General features: G+C 39.7%; 1 protein-coding gene across 4 annotated transcripts in view; it reads right to left on the bottom strand.

Annotated features, from left to right (window-relative positions):
- Positions 1 to 3,464: 3,464 nt before the first annotated feature.
- The window catches only part of EPB41L3 (erythrocyte membrane protein band 4.1 like 3), a 96,865-nt gene continuing 76,896 nt past the window's right edge, over positions 3,465 to 23,433 (bottom strand). For 2 of the 4 annotated variants that reach the window (XM_066329343.1, XM_066329351.1), the window contains exons 13-22: positions 19,699 to 19,752; positions 17,726 to 17,761; positions 16,831 to 17,022; positions 10,870 to 10,992; positions 9,960 to 10,352; positions 8,764 to 8,895; positions 8,228 to 8,326; positions 7,079 to 7,159; positions 6,694 to 6,810; positions 3,465 to 5,461 (exon numbers count right to left, since the gene is read on the bottom strand). In XM_066329343.1, the coding sequence (XP_066185440.1) occupies positions 6,700 to 6,810; positions 7,079 to 7,159; positions 8,228 to 8,326; positions 8,764 to 8,895; positions 9,960 to 10,352; positions 10,870 to 10,992; positions 16,831 to 17,022; positions 17,726 to 17,761; positions 19,699 to 19,752 (1,221 nt within the window). In that variant the 3' untranslated portion in view covers positions 3,465 to 5,461; positions 6,694 to 6,699. Of the gene's footprint in view, positions 5,462 to 6,693; positions 6,811 to 7,078; positions 7,160 to 8,227; positions 8,327 to 8,763; positions 8,896 to 9,959; positions 10,353 to 10,869; positions 10,993 to 11,521; positions 12,251 to 13,009; positions 13,112 to 13,526; positions 13,602 to 16,830; positions 17,023 to 17,493; positions 17,560 to 17,725; positions 17,762 to 19,698; positions 19,753 to 23,433 lie in introns of all 4 variants that reach the window. The other 2 variants (XM_066329323.1, XM_066329332.1) reach the window with 2 other exon arrangements.

Below are 23,433 nucleotides of genomic sequence, written 5' to 3'. Positions count from 1 at the left end.
TTATTTCTATGCTATCAGGCCACATGTTGCAGTGTTGTTTTGCTGTTCCCTTTTATAGAATGATATGACAAAAACGATGTACTGACATCTCATTTAATTGCAGGAAAAAAATCTTGTTACATGTCAATCACTAGATAGAATTTTGAATGGAGAGAAACAAACCAACCCAAAAATCTATTGTTTAATGGATATTAAAGGATGACTTCATCAAAATAGTCTTAGAACAAACTTTGTTCTGTGGAAATGTGTGTAAGTCCAGTAGTTTAGGATTTAGGAACTCTAAAGATGAGTGGTCAAACTCACCACCTCTGTGACTATATAAAATGATTCACATCTAAGTTGTATATTGGTTGGAGATTGGACTACAGGAATATAAATTCCTTTAGAAGCCTTCATATGCCAAATGGTTGACCAGAAAACCAGTATGTCTGAGAAACAGCCTTCTAAATCCACTGAGAAAGGACATCTGGGCTAGCAATACTCTTGATTTAAGAAAATTATCGTGTAATTAGCATCATGTTGGCTGGATTCTTCCAACTGGAAAAGGCTTCGAAAATTTTTCATTATTTGCTTTGCATACTCAGATATCTTGTTTTTTTTCTTTGCATTTTTGCACAATTTATGATAACACCCTTCTCTTTAATGTGCTTTGTCTAATCTTGTATCTTTTACACTATAGCCACCCAGGATTACCCACAAAATAACACATGCCCAGTACTTAACATGAGCACTATAAGGAAAGGCTTGTGTGGAAACACCCTCTGAGTTGTAATTCAGGCAGCTCCAAAGCTGCACATATTCTGGGATCTACATTTTTGCAGCTCCTATTAGTTGACATTGTCCAAGCTTTGGTTATGCACTAAGAGTCACGGTACACCTCACCACAGCAGGCAGCAAAGGTACTTCTAGAAAATGGAAAAGAAATTCCTAGTCAACTCAGGACAAAAAACCCCAAACAAACAAACAAAAAAACCCACACCAAAACCAAACCAAAACAAACAAAAAAACCCCCTACCAAAAACCAATCCACCTCACCCAAGAATAACAGGTTTGTAATTTAAGAAATTAAATTCTTCTCTGGAGAAAGCAGAGCTGGTAGACTGTAGAGATAAAAATCTAATGTATTTAAAAATGAAAACAATTTCCAGTGTCAGAACTCGTTCTCATTTTTCTTTTCCCTTTTATGTCACTGTAGTCATGCTCAAAGACAGGCCATTAATACTACTTAGAGTGAGTGATGGTCATTTCAGCTGCAAGGGTGAGGTCACTGAATTATGGAGGTTATAGCTGAATTTGGGAACATGAGATGATGGAAGAAAGTTTCAAAAAAGAAAGATTTTTATTTTTGTCTAATTCGAGCATATTGGTTTCCCTTTAAACACGGATTTTTGAAATTCTGCTCCAGAAGCCTTTACAGGAACCATTATTTCCAGCTGAGAAGCAGGACTGATGTCAAATAGGAGTCAAAAAAAAAGGGTGGAGGTGGAAACAAAGGGCATAAACCAGACTAAAGTACAGTCTACAGGGGCTAACAGTATTCCAAGGTAATGGAATAATCTGCTTATAGTTAGTGAATACAGAAACTTATGGAAAATATTTTTATGGAAACACTAACAACAATATGCCCATTGTTTATTTATATGTAAAGCCTTGAGATGGAACTAAAAGATGCATAAGTAATAATAGTCACTTCAAGTATGATGAAGTTTTAATTAGGAAGGCTGGTATTTTTTGTTGCTCTGAGGTACTGGAGCAACCACAGGCAGACTCTTTGCTGATGTGGTATAACATCAGTGACAAAAGACACAGCAACCCACTATTTGCTATTAACCTTTGGAATCTATAGATTTAAGAAAAGTGCTTAATTTTCTTTCCTCAAAAATAACATAGGCAATAGAGTTTGTGTTTCTCATAGTCATCCACTTGTCCACCCATAGTCCATCCATAGTACCTCAAACCACCACTGTACCTTGGGATCTATAAAGGACTGCAGGAGATCTCAGCATTGCCTCAGGAGTGTCACAAACCTTTAATAACCAGGAAACATTATTAAAAATAATTTTTTGATTCCTAGTTCTGAAGAACCTCAACCATTATTGTTCCAGTATAAAAAAAGGGGGATGCATTTCTTTATCTCATCCTTATTACCTGTGAAGAGGGAAATGTAAAAGTTTAGTTTGTAAATGGATTTTCTGATCTCATCTGGCAGAACTATTTTGGTATAAGCCTGCAGCAAGACTCTCGTGTGACTGCCAAACTGAAGCCTGGACTCAAGGTTGAATTTATATGCCATGAAGAACTATTTATGAGTAACTATAATTTTAGCAGATACAAACTGTTGTACAGATGAAGCGTATCATCTCACCAGCTGCCTAAATTTGCTCTGAAAAGAAATAAGGCTGAGCTGTTAAACCCTTGCTTTGATCTAGACTATGGATTTAGAAACTCATTAAATGTTTTTTATATTTGCTTGAGCACAGAAACACCAGTACTTACCATTTGTGATGAGACAGCCTTAAAAAAAACTTCAGGGGCATAAATGTGAAGGGATTCCAAGCAGACTTGAAAAACGTCAGTGTGATGTATTCACTCCTTCTTGTATGTGCAGTGGTCACTACTGCAGTGGTCACGTGCTATTCTCACGCTTGCCTGGCGTGCAAAGCCCTTACCACAGTGGCACAGAGTAGTCAGTTCTCTCAGGATTGAAGCTGGGATTCCAGCTGTAGCAAGTAAGGCTGTCTCCAGTGCTGGTGTCTGTGCTGGCAATGCTACGCACAAGTAATTCATTATCTGATAGTTTGTTTTCCAGGCTGGTATTTGTTGAGAAGCCAGACAAAGACCAACAATAAATGAGAAGAGACGGAGACAAAAGATGGTTGGTAGAAACAGGCAGGTGCTCTTTATTTCATGTGGCACAGCATTAGGCAGACAACCCAAGAAACAGTTTCTAACAAAAACCAAAGCTATCACTTTCAGGAATCATTCCCCAAACAAGGGTCTACTACCAACAGTGGCACTGAGATGTCCTTGCCTGTCCACTCTCATCTCCTCATAGTTTATATGCGCTTAGGCGGTATCTTAGTGGTGAGTGTCCTTTCCAAGGAGACTAACTTCTAACAATGCAATATCTTTAGACAGCATACATACTGTGCAGGATCACCAGAGTACAATCTCCTCAAGCCATGCTAAAATATAATGCTAACTCTGGAGAGAAGGCTGTGCGATCGCCCCGTGTCTCTCTGAGGTAATACAATGCTGTTTCTTAGCTGACAACATGAGGGGCACCTGAGGGAGAATCGGTATGGCTTCAGAGTCTAGTTTTGAACTCCTGATGCGGTAGCGGGGCCTGGTGCGCCATCGGCCGCGACAGGGCGAGGAGCTCCTCCACCCCTGACCTCCGCTGGGCACCAGCAGCACCAGAGAACTGAGCCTCCTGTCACTCAGGGGGGTGAGAACAGCGATGGTCTTGGAGGAGGAGAGGGCCATCAAAGATCACAACAGACCGTCAGCTTTGCCTCGGTCATTAGGCGAGAGGTAACAATGACGGCGGTGGGTGCGGGGAGGAGATACATCGTTAGCACTCCGGATTTAAAGGCATGAAGAATGGCTGGTGGAAGGTAGATGTTTTGGAGACTAAGGGCAAAGCTTTAAAAGCCTTGGGATATTACTTTTAATTATTATCTACAGGTTATTCTCTCTATATATACTATTCTTTTTTCTAAATTATGAAAATAAACATTTATTAACAAGTCACTGGGTCAAATCCTGCTCGCCACTGAAGGCAAATCCATTGACTTCAATGGGAGGGAACCCCGTGTAAACAACGAAGGGCAAATTTGGCCCTTTATGTCCTGAAAAGTCTGCTTGTACCCATTGTCTTTCAATCCTGCAACGAAATACAGCTTGAAGGGTGAACTATTCATTACATTTCTCTTAAACTACCAGGGGAGTGTCAATGAGATGTGGCAAAGGAGGGGAAAAAAAAAAAAAAAAAGAAACAATAAATAATTCTACTTTAAAGGGAATTTTATCCATGTTTCAGAGCCAAAGTACAAAACGAGAGTGGATCTGGATCAAGCGCTACTGACCTTTACTTTCTAAGCAACAACAAAATTCTTCATTTAGCTTCGGTGAAATGTTACACAACCAGATAAAACAGAAGGAACCAAACAGTCCTTTTCCTTTGCAAACATCATATACCCAAAGGTGAACACTGTCATCCCTTTGGATTCTCTGCTAACTCCCACTGTCTGCACAGTGCAGTGTCAGCCACTGAAGACAAAACACATCTACTGTGCACATGAGTAAAACCTGTGGTGTCTTACAAACATAACATTTTGATGTTTTGAATACTAAAAACCACTAGGTGCTTTTAGACACAGAACAATACGATTTCAGATGCATTTACCACTTTTATTTCACTATGCAGAAACATACATTCACCATGTGTTGTGATGCAGCTGACAGTGTAATGGATGCTATCCCTTCCGTGGGTATTAGAGCTGGACACTAGCGAGTTTTCAGTGGACGTTCTGTACAGGTTAAGGCTTGACTCAGAACTAGATAGTAAATGCTGACCAGATTCTCAAACAGATTTTTTTTTCCTCTGAGGACAAAAGGGAAATCAATAGAAAACCATCACGGTTATTTCAGATTAATAATTTTCTAAAGCTGCAAACTAAGTAAAATACAGATTTTCTTTTTCTCCAAAATAACTACACATAATTTACAAGGTTAGGATCTGTGAAGGGTGACTGGAAGCTGACTCTGAACAATGCTGACAAAAATCATTGAAGTTAATATTCTAAAATCATTACTACCTCATAAGGTATTCAGTCAGGTATACAAAGCACACTTTGTAAGCATTTATATGTTTTAATAAGAGTAAAGATTCATCATCGTTTATCGGGCAGTAATAAAACCAGATGAAACAAATATAAGATTCAAGTTGTTTACTGAATAAACTGTGTTATTGGCACATCTAATGTGTGGTAAAACATTATACACAGTACCTATACAGCTTCTAGCATTTTGGGGGTAATCTTCATTTACAATATCTGTAAACAAAAGGCTTGCCACCTAACAAATTTTAATTTGTTTAGACTTTCAGAAACTGTGAAAGGCATGAACTGTTTATGTGTTACATGAGATCACTGTTTATATTGTTTATGAACGTGCAGGTAAAGCTGAAAACTTAGACTTTTTAAGAAAATTAAAAATGCTGCTTTTCTGTAATTTTATTGTTGCTTCATGCAATATTGTTTAACTGCTGCTGATTCAGATTGATTTCTATGGGAAGGTATCTCTGCCAGTTTCTTTATTAACGGTCAAGATCAATTCTTCTGTACTGAAATTTTCCATAGACAGATACAAGTCAGTCAGGTTGGAACTGAGACTCCGTATAGGCTCTCGTATTCCTACTGGTATGCATGTCTGGATTCATATGCATTCTAGGTTATTCCTGCAGAAAAGAGAACTGAGTTAATTATTCAAATCAACTACTCTCTTGCAAAAGATTTTGTCAATTTGTTCATATAAGAAAAGCTGTTTGAAAATGGCATCATCCCAGTATAAGCAACTTGGACCAAATCCAAAGTCCACTGACACCAATGGAAAGAATTAATGACATCAATAGACTTTTAAGCAAGCCACATTGAGCTGTCTCTGAAACAATTAGCAGAATACCACAAGAATCACAGCTACTCACTCCTTAGTGACTGGTTCCATCTTCCAAATAAATAACTGACACTGAAATTCAGTTTTCTTTAGGGTCTGTATATCCAAAAGCAGGAGAGCCAAAGAGCTTCCAAAGGTGCTGTGCATTATACTCTGTTACTTACACCAAGTGCTAAGGAATACACATTGTTTTAAGAATAAAATGCTGCCATCGATTCAACAATCTGACAAGCAGCTTTTTCTTCCCCTTCTGCATACAGCATTCAAAGCAATTTTTGCAATGGTGCTGGCATTAAGAGCTTTTGCATAGCAGGTTAGTATGCGTGACATGTTTCTGCACACAGAATAAATATAGGAATATTGAGATGTCTGTTTAGCCAGCCACTACTGGAGAGCATGCCTTTACTGAGAAAAAGCTAGACGCAAGGAAAGCTGCATTATCATCTCATCCTGATAAACAATGCTGCTTTAACACAATAAATGTTCTTTCAAGTACAAGAAAGCCAAGACACCCAAATGCTGACAAACTAATTCACTGCGTTTAAAAGCAAGTTGGACCATATCTTTGCAAGTTGGGAATTAAAGCATAACTTTTAACATATCTGCAACAAGACATTTAAAAAGCAGCTGTAGGTTTTTCCCTTGGCATTTTTAAACCAAAATGCACACCTTTAAGAACAAATGGTTTTTGTTCTTAAATGACACAAAAGCAGACAACACATTTTTTATTACTTCAGAAGTAGAAAATAAGACTATAACAAAGCATGGACAATGAGGACTTTTCAGAGAGCCAACGAAAGCAAATGAGTAATTTCTCTTTCTCCAGCTGGCACTGTTTAATGAAGGCAGATGTCTAGAGCTGAATGTGGTTTACTTTCAAACATCAGAACTGATAACCAGGAACTTGAAAATGCCAGTGAGAGAAAGTGAAGAGTTAAAGGTGAAATATGGTAGGAAAACAACATATACAACATGCCAGCCCAATAAATGCCTAGGAAAATCATCTGGTCCTCTTACCTGTGGTCAATCCTCCCCATCTTCTGGTGTGATTTCTGTCTCTTTATGTACCACTACTTTGGTCACTGACATGTCAGGGTGCTGCTCTTTGGCTTCTTTAATTGCCTGAGCCAGCGCCTATCCCAAGGAAACCACAGAAGGGCAAAAACAAAAAGGAGGTGGAACATGCATGATCAGTAGCAAGGTGGAGAGATTCATGACATATTACACAATTTACAAATGAGGAAAAAAAGATTAAAATATGAAATATACCATCACTGATTCAACTACTATTCCAGCTTAATTTAAGGCATGCCAGTATGAATAATATCTGTCAAAGGAATGTTTAGAAATGTTCTATTTGGCAGTCTTCAGGGTAGCCTTTTTAGCAGTTTGTAGACTTTACCTGATCATGATCAATATCGGCATCTCCTGTGATGACTATTCGTTTTTCAATTCTTGTCTCTGAAATGCCTCCTTTCACAGTCTAGAGGGGAGGGACAAAAATGCATGTCAGTAACTTACTTTAGAGTGCTGAAAGTCATCCCCAGAATGACCAGTGCAGGAACCCTTTCATGACTGGACCAAAATGGCTCAAGCAGCTTGCACAGAGGGGACAGCCCTGGACTGCAAGTGAGCAGCTCTGGAGTTGGCCTGAATGCTCTGAATGGATTAATGACCTCCAGATGTCCTTCCAACACAGGTAATTTTATAGTTCTAGTTAATCAGCACATGCATCAAGAGAGATGTTTGTATGTCAAAAACGGCAAACTTGTCCCATGAAAAACAGAATGGAACACAGACAGCCCATATTCAGACCTATTAAGTCCAACTGCTTGCTTCAGAATGGTGTATGGGGTGGTATGGCCTTTGTATGACTCATCTACTAATGGGGGAACTTCACTGCAGAAAGACGGAATCCTGTTCTCAGTGAATATTGGTGGTAGAGCTGTCACAGCACTAAGAGGGTTTCTACTTAGCAAGGAACTGTTACTGAAATGTTACCTTAGAACCTGGAAGACACAGCATGGTTTGTCTGTGCAGGTGAGCTTTTGGTCTGGCTTGGACAAGCTCCTCAGGGTACCACCCAAGAACGCAGCCAAAGTGTTGGAGCTGACTGAATGTCCTGTTATGGCTACAGGATATAGATTTACTATGTGCTTTCAACACCATGCAGTGCTAATATCTCAGGGCTGAAAGGCACAGTCATGTCAGTGGAGCCTCATGTTCAGACAAGTTACCATATGATGCCAACATGGTTAAACTCTTTCCAGTTCTAGGTAGTATTTGCAGCTAAATGAAGTGTCTGTGTACAGCAAGATTTTGTGCTTGCACAGACACAGGTTTAGGATTCACGTCAAGTCATTGGATGATGCATTAATTAACTCAGCATAGCCAAAGACAGGTGAATAAAGACAAGTATTTATGGTAAATTTACAGCTTCTTGTCAAGAGAGTATCAGAATGTGTTCCCTTTGTGAAATAAATCATAGAACCAAAGCTAAGATAGCACACATCCTGGTGAAAAAGGAGCTCCCTGTTTTCTGAGGACTCACTTTGGTGATATGTGTAGTAGTTGTAGTGCTGGTGGTTTCAGATGTGATAGTTTGTGCACTCATCAATACACCTGGTTCAGAGTCAGCACCGCAATCCACCTAGAAACCAAAAGAGAAAACCAGTCACTGAAAAAACGCTCCTGAGCACAGGGAAGCAAGAACTGGACTGTTAAACTTCCCTGATTCTACAGTTCTTCATAAAGTTAGTATCTTATGGTAGGGGACAACTGCTATTAGGGCAACCATGTGTCAGTATTTCCCTGTGCATCTGGAGGTTGTCCTTCCCCTCTGCAAACACAAGTGAGAAGACAGTGCTTTTAAATCTCCAGTTTCATAATGTTCTCAAAAGGCCCTACACCAGGATGTGAGAGTGACCCTCAGGTAAGTTATTCTTACGTACATCCTCCTCATGCTAATATTTTATACTTGAACAACTTGGAAAAGTTTATACTAAAGCATACACTTAAAGATGGGTGAAAAAATGGGTCCCTTAAAGGAACATTAAATTAGACCATGTCTTTTCTAGAATTTCTTACCTGAGAAGACTCATATGTAATGGTTTTTGTTTCTGTATGGACTACTGGCACTTCCTTTGTTGAAATTTCAAGGTTTTCCCCACCAGCAGGAACACTGCTGAAACTTATAGTCTCAGTCTTCACAACTGGTGACTGCGTGAACAAAAAAGAAGGAAATGGAACATACAGCAAAGCTTATGAATTTCTCACAACAATTTTTATTTTCTGGATGGGACAAAGAAAAAATAACTAAAAAGTGCTCTGCACAAAAAACAAAACAAAACAAAACAAACAAAAAAAAAAAGAGAAAATTCTCTTCAATACAGTGGTACATTCATGTATATAATGCTGGTGACATTTAGCACTTCCCTGAATTTTATGAAAACAAAGGCCAAAATGTTCTAAATAATACAAGAGGCAATGGTCACAACTTGAAAAACAGGAGGCTCCCTGTGAACATCAGGAAACACTTTTTCACTGTGAGAGTGACTGAACACTGGAACAGGTTGCCCAAGGATATTGTGGAGTGTTCTTCCTTAAAGATACTCAGAAGAAGCTCTCTGGAAATGGTCCTGGGCAGCAACTCACTCTGAATGTCCCCTGCCTGATCAAGGGATTGGAACAGATGACCTCCAGAGGGCCCTTCCAGACTCAGTTGTTCTGAGAACCTGTGATCCTGCATTTTCTTAAAATGACAAGAGAATGAATTCTGTAAAGGCTTAGTCTTTTCATCTCTTGGGGAAAAAACCATACACAAAACAGCTTTTAAAAATCTACTAATGGGACTAAGATAAGAAACCTGGTCTGTTTAAGACACAGCATATTTATTTATAATTGCACCAAGAATGGAAAAAACAATCTATTTCCTGTCCTTGAGGACATGTGAACTTTGCCAACCTCGATTGACCTTCCCAAAGAGAATGCCAGCTGATCTTGTTATCTGTTGTGTAAAATGCCATGAAATTTGGTATTTCTCTGTAGCAGAAAAACAGTTTAGGTAAAACATTCATGGCATTTTGCTAATGATGGAAACCAGCAGCAAGCCTTGCAGGTGACATGCAAGGAGGAAATAAGAGGAGAAAAAAAAAAACACTTGCTGTAGAAGTGCAATCATACAAGCTGGGCACAGTTTACTTTCAATAACAGGAATTAACTTAGCCCACTATTGCCTACATTCACAATTCAGCACAGACATGACCAATTTAACAACAAGTTACCTCAAAATGAGGTTTTCTTTCCAAAGACTCTGAAAGTTGGACTGTTGTTCTGTGCTCCTCCGCCTGCTCACACGAAGCGGCGGCAGCGACTCCTTCCTGTTTGGTTAGGGCTTTCCCAGCCTCCTCCCTTTTTTCCTCCTTGGCCCCCTCAGTCCCAGCAGAGCCCTCCTTCCCCTTCACGGCAGCAGCCGCCGCCGACGCTGCCTCAGCCTGGGCATCCAGCGCAAGTCCGGCCACTTTAGCAGGATCCCCGCCTGCATGCACCTCCATCCCATGTCTCTCCTTGACTACTACAGTCTCCTGTACAACCTTCTGCACTGTATCCTGATCCGGCTGAACTGCTTGCTTCATGTCGCTGGAAGTTATCTCCTGAGACGTCGTCGTCTCTATTCTCTGCAGGGAAGGAGAAAAAAAACCCTCGGCATCAGAAGCAGACAACACTATTTGTAGTAGCTCCCAAGCTTAATGTACTGTGAACATAAATTTAAAAAAATAGGCATTATATTTTGCCAAGTGCTCTCTCCCACATTGTGTGGATTTTCATTCTCAGGATGTTACCAGTATAGCAGAAATGGAAAACAAAGCAAGAATCAAAAATTTTAAAAGTGAAGAGAAATTTCAATGTCGTTGTTCTTGTCATTGGTATTATTTTGAGTTTTACAAAGGCAAAATACAACACCCTGCAAAATGACCAAAATAAAATGAAATGAAAGAAAACCTGAGTTGTTTTGTTTTTTTTTTTCCCTTTTCGATGAAGTTTCTCTTGTGGTCCATTGTAACAAAGGAAAACACACATGAATACATGCATTAGTTATACAGTTCCATATTGTGCACAAAACCATGAAACAATACAAAACCAAAAGTAATTGGTGTGTGGTTATGACATCGATGGAGGGAATCAAGCAGCCACCTGAGCCCAGCTATGGGAAGTAGAAGTAACCCCTCCTATGAACTCAGTCGGTTTTCTGGCGGACTCTATTAAAGTGAAGATATCTGAACCATCCAAGGTTTTTTCACTGGTGGACTGTTTAGTCTAAATAGACAAAGAAATGTAGAGTCATACATAGAAAAAAGGCAGACCCATATGCACAGACATATTAATTGCCAAAACCAGAGGCGGAGACGGAGGAAAAGGAGAGAAGGTTGCAGGGGCACGGAGAGGTTGGAAATAGGAAAAGAATGGGAAAATAAATCAGAGCGAATTCATAATGGCTGTAGTAAGCAATAGTTACAAAGCGTAGTTGTTAGCATTGGCGTGTTGCTGGTTCAAGCAAACCTTTTTTTTTTTTTTTTTTTTTTTTTCCTTTTATTAAAAGGCCACAGCAGCAATACTGAATTTCAGTACATAAACCAGAAAGGCTGAAAGCCTTATATATAATGTCTGCTTCAGACTGTGAGACGGATTCAAAGTATGAGAGAAAAAAAAATAAGCTGGGTTGGCTGCTGTCAACATAAAGCCAGGCAGCAAGAGGACGGAAAGCTAGGGTGGTGTGAAGGGATTGCCTAAAAGAAGTCATGCTTTTATCTTTAAATTGTGGCATGAAGTCAAAGCCACTTGTTACCACTACTTTTGATGCAGACGACTCAGTAACATAGTGAGCAGTAGCAATGGTAATTGGCTGTTCTCTGGAATATCTCCACTCAGACAGGCTCTTATCTGTCCGGGCAAACGCCCCTGCTTTTACAGCTTCTCCGCCAAGATGCTTTTCTGCTTTGCCAAGCTGTAAGCTTTCCAGTGTACCAAGTAACTGCAAGTCCTGGTCCATCCTTAGTGTCTTTTTCAAACTCTCCTCTTCAGGACTTTGCAACTGAGATTCTGCTTCCTTTATGGGTGTCAGAGAGTCAGACAGCTTTCTTCTTGTGCTCTGCATGTCGGATCCCCGCCTGGCATTCTCATCAGTGACAGGCTTGAGGATTTCATACTTGGCAACTATTGGAACGGTTTTCACAGATTCTTGCTCTTTCCTTTCCATTTTTTGCAAAGTTTCTACTGAAGGCTGTACTGCTTTCTCGCCCTCTTTAGCTTTACTTGTCATGGTTACAATTTTCCCAGATACGGTATCATAGGACTTTCCTAGGGTGAACATTTTCTGCTTATTCTCCTCATTGGATTGTATTTCACTTTCCAAGTCCTCAAAGCTCTGCATTAGAATGGTACTGGATTTTAATATCTGAGGTGGAAAGGCAGTTTTACTGCTCACAGTCACTACTTTGTATGCCAGATTTTTTTCCGATTCACCATCAACTACCTCAGAGGGTATTTTGTCTATAATAACCCAATCCTCAGTGCCCTATATTTGAGATATAAAAGCTAAATTAGAATATCTGCAGGTTTATCTGTACTTCAGGAGCACTAAATTATGAAGACTTTTAAGAAATCATGTTGCTTCTTGTGAAAGCACATAGTAACTTTTAGCACTGTACCTCTTAGAGCAGTTATCAAGCAAATAAAGAGAATCACCTTAGGCAAAATATGATTTCTTCACATATTCTCTCTCTTCAGAGGTCCATATAACATGGACCCAAAAATAATACTTTTGCCACACTATTTCTGTATTTGTTTGAAGCAAAATAGCATGTCAGCGCATAATTATAATGGTGATTGGAATCAAGCTGGGGTTAAAAATCACATACTGCAGTGGCTCACAAAGCTACAGTCAAAAACAAATTACAAAAATAGGGCAAATAAGCCCATTCAACTGTGCCCCAGTTGTTACAAGCATGCTGTTAATGACATTTTAGAATAGTATGCTTTTGTATGTAGCCTGCCCTGATTTTCCTTGTTTCATTAGAAGAACATGAAAAATATCAACACCCTTCAGGACTGTTTAAATGGAGAAGCATAACACAGCGAAGTGCATAAACTAAACACACTACTAAGAATTCTAAATGAAACTTAATTGCAGCATCTTTTTTCCTCCTCATGCAAATGTGATATGTGATTTGCTTTGCCTATGCAATCAGCATCCAGTTATTTGACTTTAAGACCATAACTTCTGTATTTAACTAAGCAAACGATGCAGTTTAAAATCAAATGAATTAAAAATAACCTCTAGGGATGATGGGATACTTTTCTGGATAATGATTTGATGAGAAGTAACCAAAGTGCCAGCAGATTCTCCTTCCTGCAGCTTCTTCTCTATCACACTTGGCTAATAGAAAAACCAATAAAAATATAAAGTTCACCATCACTCAGCATAATCTAAATTCACTTGACAATATAAAGGAAACTCATTCTCGTGACAGAAGTGCCCCATTCACCGTAACGTTCTCAGTGAGGTTTATTGCTGGAAATGCATGCAAACTGCAAACAACATCCAAACAGCACCGTGCAAGTAAATTTCTAACTAGCAGAGAAATCAGTCTCCATTAGGAAGCCATAAGCTCTGGAGAGGACCCATTCCTCAGAATTTGGTCTCCAGATTATATCTCTGTCTGAAACTTATGAAATAATAATAATAAAAAAATATGAAAAGGGAGGGCTTGGAAAGGAAAAAAAGATAATAAAATAATAAATCATTGCCATCCTTTCTGACTGCATATCAATGAAGCATTGTTTGTTTTTACCTGCATTTCAAGGAATGTAGTACCTCCCTTCTGCAAAAATATGAGTTTTTCTGATTTTTCTGTTTCTTCTTTGGTCTAATGTCAGGGGAATAAATGATTTTAGTAAATGGAGGGTATAAAGTCCACTATACTTTACAGTAGCTCATACTTCTCTACTCTACAAATTATTAATCACATGGAAAATTAGGAAACAGAACTAAAGGGAATAATTTTACAGCATAGAGATTTCCAATAAGACGTGAAATCAGTGTCTCTCTATGGTAAATGCAAAGGAGACATGAGTATACAAATGTTATGCACAAGTGTAGCGCACAACCCACTAAACTGAGCAACACCCAGGTGTGGATACACTGCGTTTGTCTCATGTTATTCATTTAACTGGGACTGATGCCAGCTTAGACAGCGTCCACCAACAGCCCAGAACAGGCCCCCTCCACCTTCACTCTGGGCAAAGCTCTCTCCTGAGCTTGCAGCCCTCTCTGCTGAAGCAGGCAGAAGGTGTGCCCAGCTAAGAATTCAGCTCTCCGTTTTCCCCTGCTGGTGTTAGAAGCCTTAGGAGCACTTTTCCCACAGAGGAAGCTAACTGTTCTATTATCCTGTAGTGTGGCACCAAAATCTCCCCCTTTTTTTCCATCAGCGCTTTCCCAATGCTATGAGAGTAGTAAGAGTATTTATCTTGGACAACTGGGAAAATTTTAAATGTTGGTAAGACTCAACTTCCCAAGGCTTTTGAGTCCACCTTCTGGGCTGGCCACTGTTGTCACTTCGCCAGAGAAAGTAGCCCCCTGCAGAGCAGAATGGGTTTCTTGCCAAACCCTTTCCAGTGATTTCAATAACTACTATACTCAACAGATATGCCAATGGAAGTCCTGTGAACTGGCATGATAAAATGTACATATACTCAACAGAAAAGATAGAAATTTAAAGAGAAATATGAAAGTAGAAAGGGATAAATGGCTCAATCCCTGACTGCAATGAGATGCACAAATCCTTTATTCCTAAAGTATTGGTTTCATCCAATCCAGGTCAGATTAAACATTGTCAAGGACTTTCTCAATATTATAGCTTTCACGTTCTACAGCTATCTGGCCACCGTCATGGAAGATATTTAAAACTATATTTTTCATCACTAAGGAAACCCAAAGTATTTCCTCATCTGTCCTAAGAAACCAATTGGTGACTAGAGAGGCTTAAAGTCACACTGACCAAACACTCAGGTGCCACAAGCTCAAAGATCACATTTTGAAAAGATACTTTTTCTTCTGTTCTTGTTTTATTGTAAGAAGGAGCTATAGGTAACAGCACTGAACACATTTTTTAAAGTGGCTATGCTAAATGAAATGTGTAACTTCTTTTACTAGCAGGAGGCACTATACTATCTTGACTGCTTCTGCACTTCTTAATAGACATCAAGGTGCTGATTTTCACCTATGGATGGCTTCAGTTTTTTCCTGAAAAAAATCACTTCTCATCAGGACACGTGAATTGAAACCATCTCACTAACTGGGACCGAAGGAATGGCAAGGTGTTACCTACAGCAGAAGTCACCACAGAGTTAGGCTCTGATAGCTCAAGTCTGCTCTTTATTTTCCACAGAAATACTTTCATTTGGATGAGGTTCTGTGAAACAGATGTAGATTACTTGGATGCATGTAAGGTATACATGCATCTAAGTAACTAGACATTGCTTTTGAGCAAGTTGTCTTCTACTAGCAAGAGAAGAGATACCAGATAATTCTTGCCCTTTTCCTACTTCGCTACTTCTTGTGTGTTTTGATTAAAACTTTTAATTAAATTCCTAAAGTAATAAAGATATTAACAAACACGGTGTTGCTAAGGTTGCTTCCCCTGCAATCCTCTGAAGAAGGTTCAGCTAGCCACCCTTTCCAACAGTTCCTCACATCTTTATTATGATAAATGCATCCTGTTAATTGTACTTACAATTTTACTTTTTAGAAGGATAAACCCTTATTTTCAACTACAATCAAACCAACCTGTTTGTAAGTTCAGTTATGATTCCTGGACAAGGCAGCAGGAGCAACACTAAAACTCCTCTGTGCTCTCCTCAAAAGGGAAGCTTTGAGCACTGAGCCTGCTTTTTTAGGTATTTTAATCCAATGTGAAGGCCACACTAATACACGTCTGGTGCCCGCATCGGCCACTGGGTGTAATGTGGGAGAGGAGGAGGAGAGAGCCCTCTCCTTGGCAAAATCCTTTTCCCTACGAGGAGAAGCTGACACTTGCTACCTGCATGCTTTCAGGGATGCTCTTCCCCAGAGTTGTGGGTCTGCAACACCAACTTCTGAGGTGAGAAAGCAGAAAACTCTTTCAATTTACACTTTCCAGACAATTTTTACTGAGTTCCTTACATTACATCAGTGCTGTGGGCACAGTAACAAATCTCATGACCATTTGTTGGTCTTCAATGCTAAAAGCAAGAGGTACCCATAAAGATAGTTCCTGTGAGACAGAAACCAGATATCCATTCATAATAGAATAAAAAAAAATTAACTTCCAGGCAGACCACACAAGCTTATTTCTTTTTGCTCCATTGGACTTAAGCCAAGACAGTGCACTATGTATTTTATTGCAAGACAAACGTTGCCTTGCTACTCCTGCATTTCCTTATCTACCTACAGATCAAGTAAACACCATCTTAAAAACTGGAATGTTCCTTACAAGCACTTCGGGACTGCAAAGTGAGCAAGATTTTTCACACGTACACTGCATGAAAATGCAGATACTTAGCAATCTGCATTGGGTCTTCAATGACAGTATCCAGCAGAGTGCAGCAACCATCAGGTCCCTTATGGAACTGGCCAAGAAGGTCTAATTATCATCATTATTTCTTCCCTGTCTTCAGAGACTGAAAAGTTCTGCCCTTTGTTTTGTATTTTCTTTTTAAACTTGGCACCATAGCCCCCACTCGTCTCACTACACCACTGCTCCCAACCAGTCACCATTGTTTAAATTTTCTCTCCATCACTTTCATGGCTTTTTTCACGCATGGCTGGACTTCCTCAAGCTCACCGAACCTGCCTGTATTTTGCACCCTCAAAGAGACCCAGTTCTGCCACATGGCTTGCAGTAAATTTAATTCTCTATATACACATATATTTATATATGTATATATTTATGGTATCAGCTCTTCCTCTCATCTTTGCTGCTAGCACCTGCGTCCTGAGAAAAGGGAGTGCCTGCAAGCAGGGATTGGCCTCTAACTACGGCCTCTAATCTAGTGAGAGCTGCTATAAGTAAAAATGCATAGACAAATACACAATGAAGCCTTTCAGCTCACGCTGACCTCTTCAGGCACTAGTGGTTCAATCATAGGAGCATCCTCCTGCCTTGCTGCAAGCCGAACGGGAGATGTGGAAAGCCTCTTCTCCCACTCATTAGACACAGTCGTTTCTGTGGAGGTTTCCAAGAAGGTGCGTTTCAACTCGCTTATATTGGTCTGATGTTTCATCAGATCTTCCTGGGTTTTGTCTAGATCCTAGACAGTTTTAAAAGAATAGAGCAGTTTGTGATACATCCCGAGCCAACCAAACTTTAGAGCCAAAACACACAACTTGGTTAGTATAGAGGGAAGTAACAGCTCAGGGAGCCGGGGAGCACAGCACTGACACAACACTCTGTGAAAATGTGGCATTTTGAAAGAGAACAGCATAGCATATCTGGTACAAGTGAGTCTAAATACACTCTTAAAGAGCCTATCCATATTGCTATAATTTGCACCTGATAAAGAGGCTCCAAACAAACATACATATGCGCGTGGAGGCACACACATATACGCACACGCATATATCGATATTGAGAGTACAAGTTAGAGGAGTCACCATAATCTGAGAGAAAAAATAATCTATTAGCAGGTGGGAGTACACAGTTCATGCATCATAGTGCAGATCCACAGTTTACCACTAAAACTAACACACATGTACATGCACTGGTATATACCAATACCAACCTCTAACATAAGATTACTATGTTTGACATACACATTTTCACCCTGTATTCGCTTAATCAGACTATTCTGAAAGAAGTGAAAAAGAAAGGGAAAGGTAAGGGACACAGTATTCAAAGGATACAAAATGCTGTTTCTACACATTTCTTCACAGAGAACTGACATAACATGCTGAAAGAGGCGAACACCTCCAACATTGATACCTGAGCAACTTCTAGACCTTTTGTTTCTGTACCTGTGCCTTTAGATCTCCGTCCTCCTCTTGATCCGACTGCCAGCATGAGAAAGATTGGAAAACAACACCTTACCCACTTGTATGAATGAAGGCTTTATGAACATTGGTGAGAGGTACACACTAGGTTAAAACTCCATTTTCTCTTCATTAAGGGTTTGAGGAAAAGGAGTAGACACACTAGCTTTGCACAGTTTTCCTAACTCAGAGCAAATTTCCTCTTCTCAAATTTGTTTTATATTACTAAAAGGGTATTAAACATCTTCCTTTTATAAATACTTCTACACTCCACGTTCATAGATCTCTATTTATGGAGCAGCAGTTGCACCTTCTCACCAAGGTCACGGCTAGTCTAAGACTGACAGCAACAACAAATGCTTTGGAATTCCATAATCCCAGAATTTACACATAGGACATAATCTAGGGCCAGAAGCAAAGCTTTGCATAAACTCACCACGGGCAAACAACCTGGAGCACTTTCTACAGAAGGAAGCACATTTTATTTGTTTAAAATGCTATTTCCCTAACCATAGTCCCTTTCCATATTTCTGTAATTTTATTTCATGTTTAGCCTGTATGTATTCTTTCAGGACCTATCATCTGGAATGGCACACACATCCCATCCACTTCAGTGCACATTTTCAAAAGCAACGCCATAAGGACTGCCCCAGCAGCCCTGCTTCCAAAAGTGCAATTTTCAGGTGGCAGATATACCACACATTTTGAAAATCAGGTATCCGTAAGAAAAACTGAGATGTGCTATATCTTCTTCTCTAAATAAATATAGCAACTAGGGATATTAACACACATTTCTGAGTAATAAACTAAACATTTAAAATGTCACAATTTTATGACTATATTTTACTTTCTGCAGGGCTCAAGGCCTGACGCTATGGAGTGGAAGAAGCCCTTGAAAGCATTTTGTACTTCTGACTCATCTCAACAGACTTTATGTTGTTGCACCGTTTGAATTCTTTTAATGCCCATGCTGCTATCTTATTATTAATTTTTCATATAGTCCTAATTAGACAAATGACTCATGGGAAAATGTGTTGATTACTTTACAAATCAGTTCAAATTTATTCTATTTACAGCCAAGGCTGAATCGTCCTGATGTGTCACACAGAAAATTTTTCCTTGACGATAATTTTAACAGTCTCAAATATTAATGAGATCCTTCTGAAAACCTAGAGTAGTGTTTCTGGTGAGACTCTGTCTTCTAGCAGATGTCAGACGAAATTCAGCTCACGTTTGCAGCTGCAACCATATTAATGATGAAAGCATTATATGCACTTCAGTGAAGTCACATAGGGTTGAATTTGCCTATGTACCATGTTGTGGACATGAGGCTTCTCAGTGCAAGGATAAACATATAATGTATGTTATAAAAATATATATAAAAATATAAAATATATATAACATATAAAATATGTTATAAAAATATAAACATTTTACATTTCTCCTCTGAAAAGAATATCTGGAATACTAGTGGCAATTTGTGAAGATGCCATGTGAAATTACATTAAAGAAAAACCCTAGCTATTTAAAATATGAGAATACCTCTAATCAGTAAATTTGAAACCTGCTTTTTACTGCTTTTTCCCCAGTCTCCCACTCAGGCTTCAGAGTATAAGAGCAAACAAGCAAACAAAAAAACCCCAGGGCACGATGTGGCCAGCACAACCCTCTGGGTGGGCAGCACTGGCGCGGGTGACACCGCCACTGCCCCACTAACCGCGGAGCACAGAGGCCTGGCAGCTTCCAAACCACACTCAGAAGCAAGAGGAACCCACGGGGAGCACTGGAAAGTCCTGGCAAAGCTGCCCCGCTTGCAGGCACGCACATGCAGACGCGCGCAGGGAGGGATCCTGAGCTGCCGTAGCAGACATGCGGTTTAGCCCCGAGGCCCAGGGTTGGGAAGAGACGAGGCCAGAGGCTCTCCCCTGCCATAGCCGGGGGCCGGCGACTGTACAAACCTCGGTGGCAGTGGTCTCACCATCAGCCGCAGTGTCCGTCTGCTCACTGTCAGTCTATTGGGTTAGACAAGTACCCGGATCCCGAGAGGAAGGCAGGAATAAAGAATAAACCCAGCTCATCAGTACACGCGGCTCGCACGGGGAGCTGTTAAACTCAACATCCCTGTGAACTGCATTAGCATTGCTTTTCAAACAACGCACATGTCAAAGAAGCAAAATAAAAATGCTATATTAGTAAACAGAACAGACTCAGAGGAAGACTTGAGGCGTACTGTACACAATATATGGCTTTACTGGAACAAATTTATAAGCCAAACAGGACATTACTGGAAAAGTGTTATTTGAATAGTAGATTTTTTTTTTCCTTAAGAAAGCCAGGTAGCTTTAAAAAAAAAAAAAAGGAGAAAAAATGTGACTAATATTTTCTAAATGAACTTTTCTTCCCATAATGGTCTTTTACAGAAAATTATTGAACTAATTTTTGTTCTAGCCAATATAAAGTTGCGGTTAAATTTTTATCCGGAGGGGAAAAAGATAATTAAAACAACAACAACAACAAAAAAGCTACTTTAACAGTCATCTGACTTTCAGCCCCTCATTTGTACAGAGGTTGTTCTTGTTTCCACATTTATACACCATGAGGCTGTCTGCGTTACCAAGGAGCTCAAATAACCATACCCCCAGCCCATCTACTGTCTGTCTGTGGAATAATGGAAAGGCTCAGATCCCACTCGGTTCCAATAAAGAGCAGCTGATAATTGTTAATGATAGTAAAAAGAAAGGAAACTGCCATTAAAAGAAGAAAAAGAAATACTTCTCATTCCATTTAAGAATATGGATGAAAGCAGGAGAAAAACAAAAGCAACTCCCCCCACCCCCCAAACACTTACTAGGTATGAGTGATAAAAATGAAACAAAGCACAGCATTGCACAGACTGATCTATCCCTGCTTTGCATGAAGAACATTTTAGTGGAGAACACAGGTGTCAAGATTAATAGAGAGTGGAGTGGAGGTTACTACAAACTGAGAAGAGAATTCAAAAAACTACTCTGATGTCAGGGAAGCATATGGATAACTAGCAAGTAAAGTGCACCCTACTGCCCCAGACTGGTACATCCAAGTTGCTTTGATGGCAGTGAAAGCTTTGGTTTCCATTAGTGATTTTCTGTGGTCCTTAGACAATCTAAAGTAACCCAGGCAGACAATTTAAGGCCAGGACAACACACCTCATCCTCCAATAACATAAATATGAGCAAGAACAAAAGAACAACCTACTGGTGGATGGAGTATCAGTCTTAGCTTTGAATTTCCTCCAATCTTTTGTCATTTTCTGAACTCCAGTGTTTCATAAGACAATGTTTTGATTTTTTTCATTGTTTTGTTTTTTATTCTTTGAAGAGTTTGTGTTGTTTGTATGACCGACAGAAGAATAAACAAGCATTTTGCACTAAGTGCATGAATACAAGTTACATGAAATTTTTCAAGCCATGACCACTCTTGAGACAGATCACATTTATTTTTAAATGGAAATGTAATGCCAAAGTAGTCTTAGGGTGGTCCAATTGCTTTCACTAAAGTGCTAGAAAATTGTTCCTTTATCAACAAAGGGTGATGTCTTTAGAACATCATAGGCAATTGTAAAGGTATGGCAATAGAAAAACACTATGCATTGTCACTCCTATTTACAAAAAAAAAAAAAAAAAAAAAAGAAACGAAGAGGAATTAATGAATTTAAGCATTTAAGAAGAACTAAAATTTGTGTCAAGGCACTGTAACACAAGTCTGGCACATAGGGTTCATTTAAGAACTTGAAGTCAATAGAAAATTATCTGCTAAGGTACAAACACCGAAGCCAATGAACTCCAAGAGGAGAGATTCTGTCTTTGACTGCATGGACTGATTCCAGATGCACAGCTCAAGGGAGAACAAGCTCAACAATGTATGACATTGGTTCAGGATACTGGCTGTAGTCCTCTACATCTCTGTGTGCAATCTTTTGTGAACTGTGGGGGCGGGAAAGGTTCCTATTTCTTTTGCTGTAAGTGGAATGAAATCCTAAATGAAAGCATAAAACTTGCTTTATTGCAATATACATGTCTGCTAATAAGCCAATCAACAGCCACGGAGTCAAAGTCAGCATTACTGAGTTACTTGAAATAAAGATCTGGGGTTATCACAGAGCAGGGAATGGTGAGTTAAGGCTGAGCAAGGCAGGTCTCCTCTGGAGTGGAGAGTAAGAAAGGCCAGGCTCAGCTCCAAGACAGGCTGAGGCACAGCTGAGGTGGGGCTGGCGGGCAGGTGAGGGCTGGAGCAGGACAGAAGGCAGCTTCTCCTGATGTGCTGTGGCTGCACCTCTCCTACCTTGTGATTGTAATTGCTGTGATTTGTTTTGCCAATGTAATGCAGACATGCCCGAGTTTAAAACATATTCACTTTCATGCAATATTTTGAACAAGAAATACCCCGTGGATTAGGCACAAGTCTGTGGTGTCTACCAGGAAGCACTGCCAGAGTAATCACCCTCATAAAAGAGCGATACAAAAAAGCCTATTTTTGATGTTTTAATGCTCAATACTTCCTAACTTTACTAACAAAAAGAAGCGCTCATTTCTGAAAGAGGAACAGACTAATGTATTACATAAACACTGCCTCATTATTGCCTCTAGAGCTGGAACTATATTAATGCTGTTATTGCTATTAGATTAATCCAAGTGCAGAGCTAATGCAAATTGAGACCTAAATGCTGTCTAAAAATGAGGACAAGAAATGAGGCAGCAGCATTTTGGATGTCTTTTATCAGAAACTGCACATTATTTTTTAGTTGTAAGGCATCACAGAGCCAAAAGCATCTAAAAACAATGTTTTTACAAGACAAATTGATGCGACTTTTGGCTTTCCATAAAAATGAAATGAAATCCTGCACCAAGTCTTACAAAACCAACAACAGCAGATGACAATGTTCAAGCTGGTTTATTGAAAAGAGCTACTGTAATGGACTATCAACAAGTGGCCAAGGTGGCTTTTTACACGGCCACTGGTCTGCGATTATCTGATCTGGGTTTTCTTTCTTTATATACAAAGCAAAACCATTGAAAATCAAGGAAAACCTGAAGTCATTATTTTAGTCTGTCAACAAAGAATCATCAGGCTGCAGCAAAAACTGAGATGCCAGTTACTCCAGACTCTGTTACTTAAGCAGATTCCTCTCCAACTTCTGTATATACCACCACATCCACAGTACCCAGAACCACTGCAGACTCCTACTGCAGCTGGTTCATCTGCCCGAGATGACCCTGATGGCTTGAGGCATCAGTTTTGGCAGCACTAATCTAACACTGCAAATGTCAAGACAGCCCACATGGCATGTTCCTGCAACAGCTGCAGAACAGCTGTCCCAACCTGACCCCTCACTACATTGGATTTAACAATGGGAAAACAATTTAATCTGCAGCAGAGATGAGATCAAGGCTGAAAATCGAAATCCAGGTTTTGCTGGACCAGAAAGCCTCTTCTGAGGTTCAGCTACAGCTGACAGACTTTTGCAAAAAGCTGAGTCCATCTGGACTTTGAACATACTGAAGTTGGTGAGGGTGCTTATCATTGTTAGGTAGCTAGTCATATAAATACATATAGATACATATGCATATATCTGCATGCTTCAATAATAATGCAGAAAATTATACTTAATACCCACTATTTAGATAACTATTCTAACCCTAGCATAAACTGATAGA

Source organism: Sylvia atricapilla, chromosome 1 (genome assembly GCF_009819655.1).
Source record: "Sylvia atricapilla isolate bSylAtr1 chromosome 1, bSylAtr1.pri, whole genome shotgun sequence".
Lineage (NCBI taxonomy): Eukaryota > Metazoa > Chordata > Aves > Passeriformes > Sylviidae > Sylvia > Sylvia atricapilla.
This window is presented reverse-complemented; position numbering and strand designations above follow the sequence as displayed.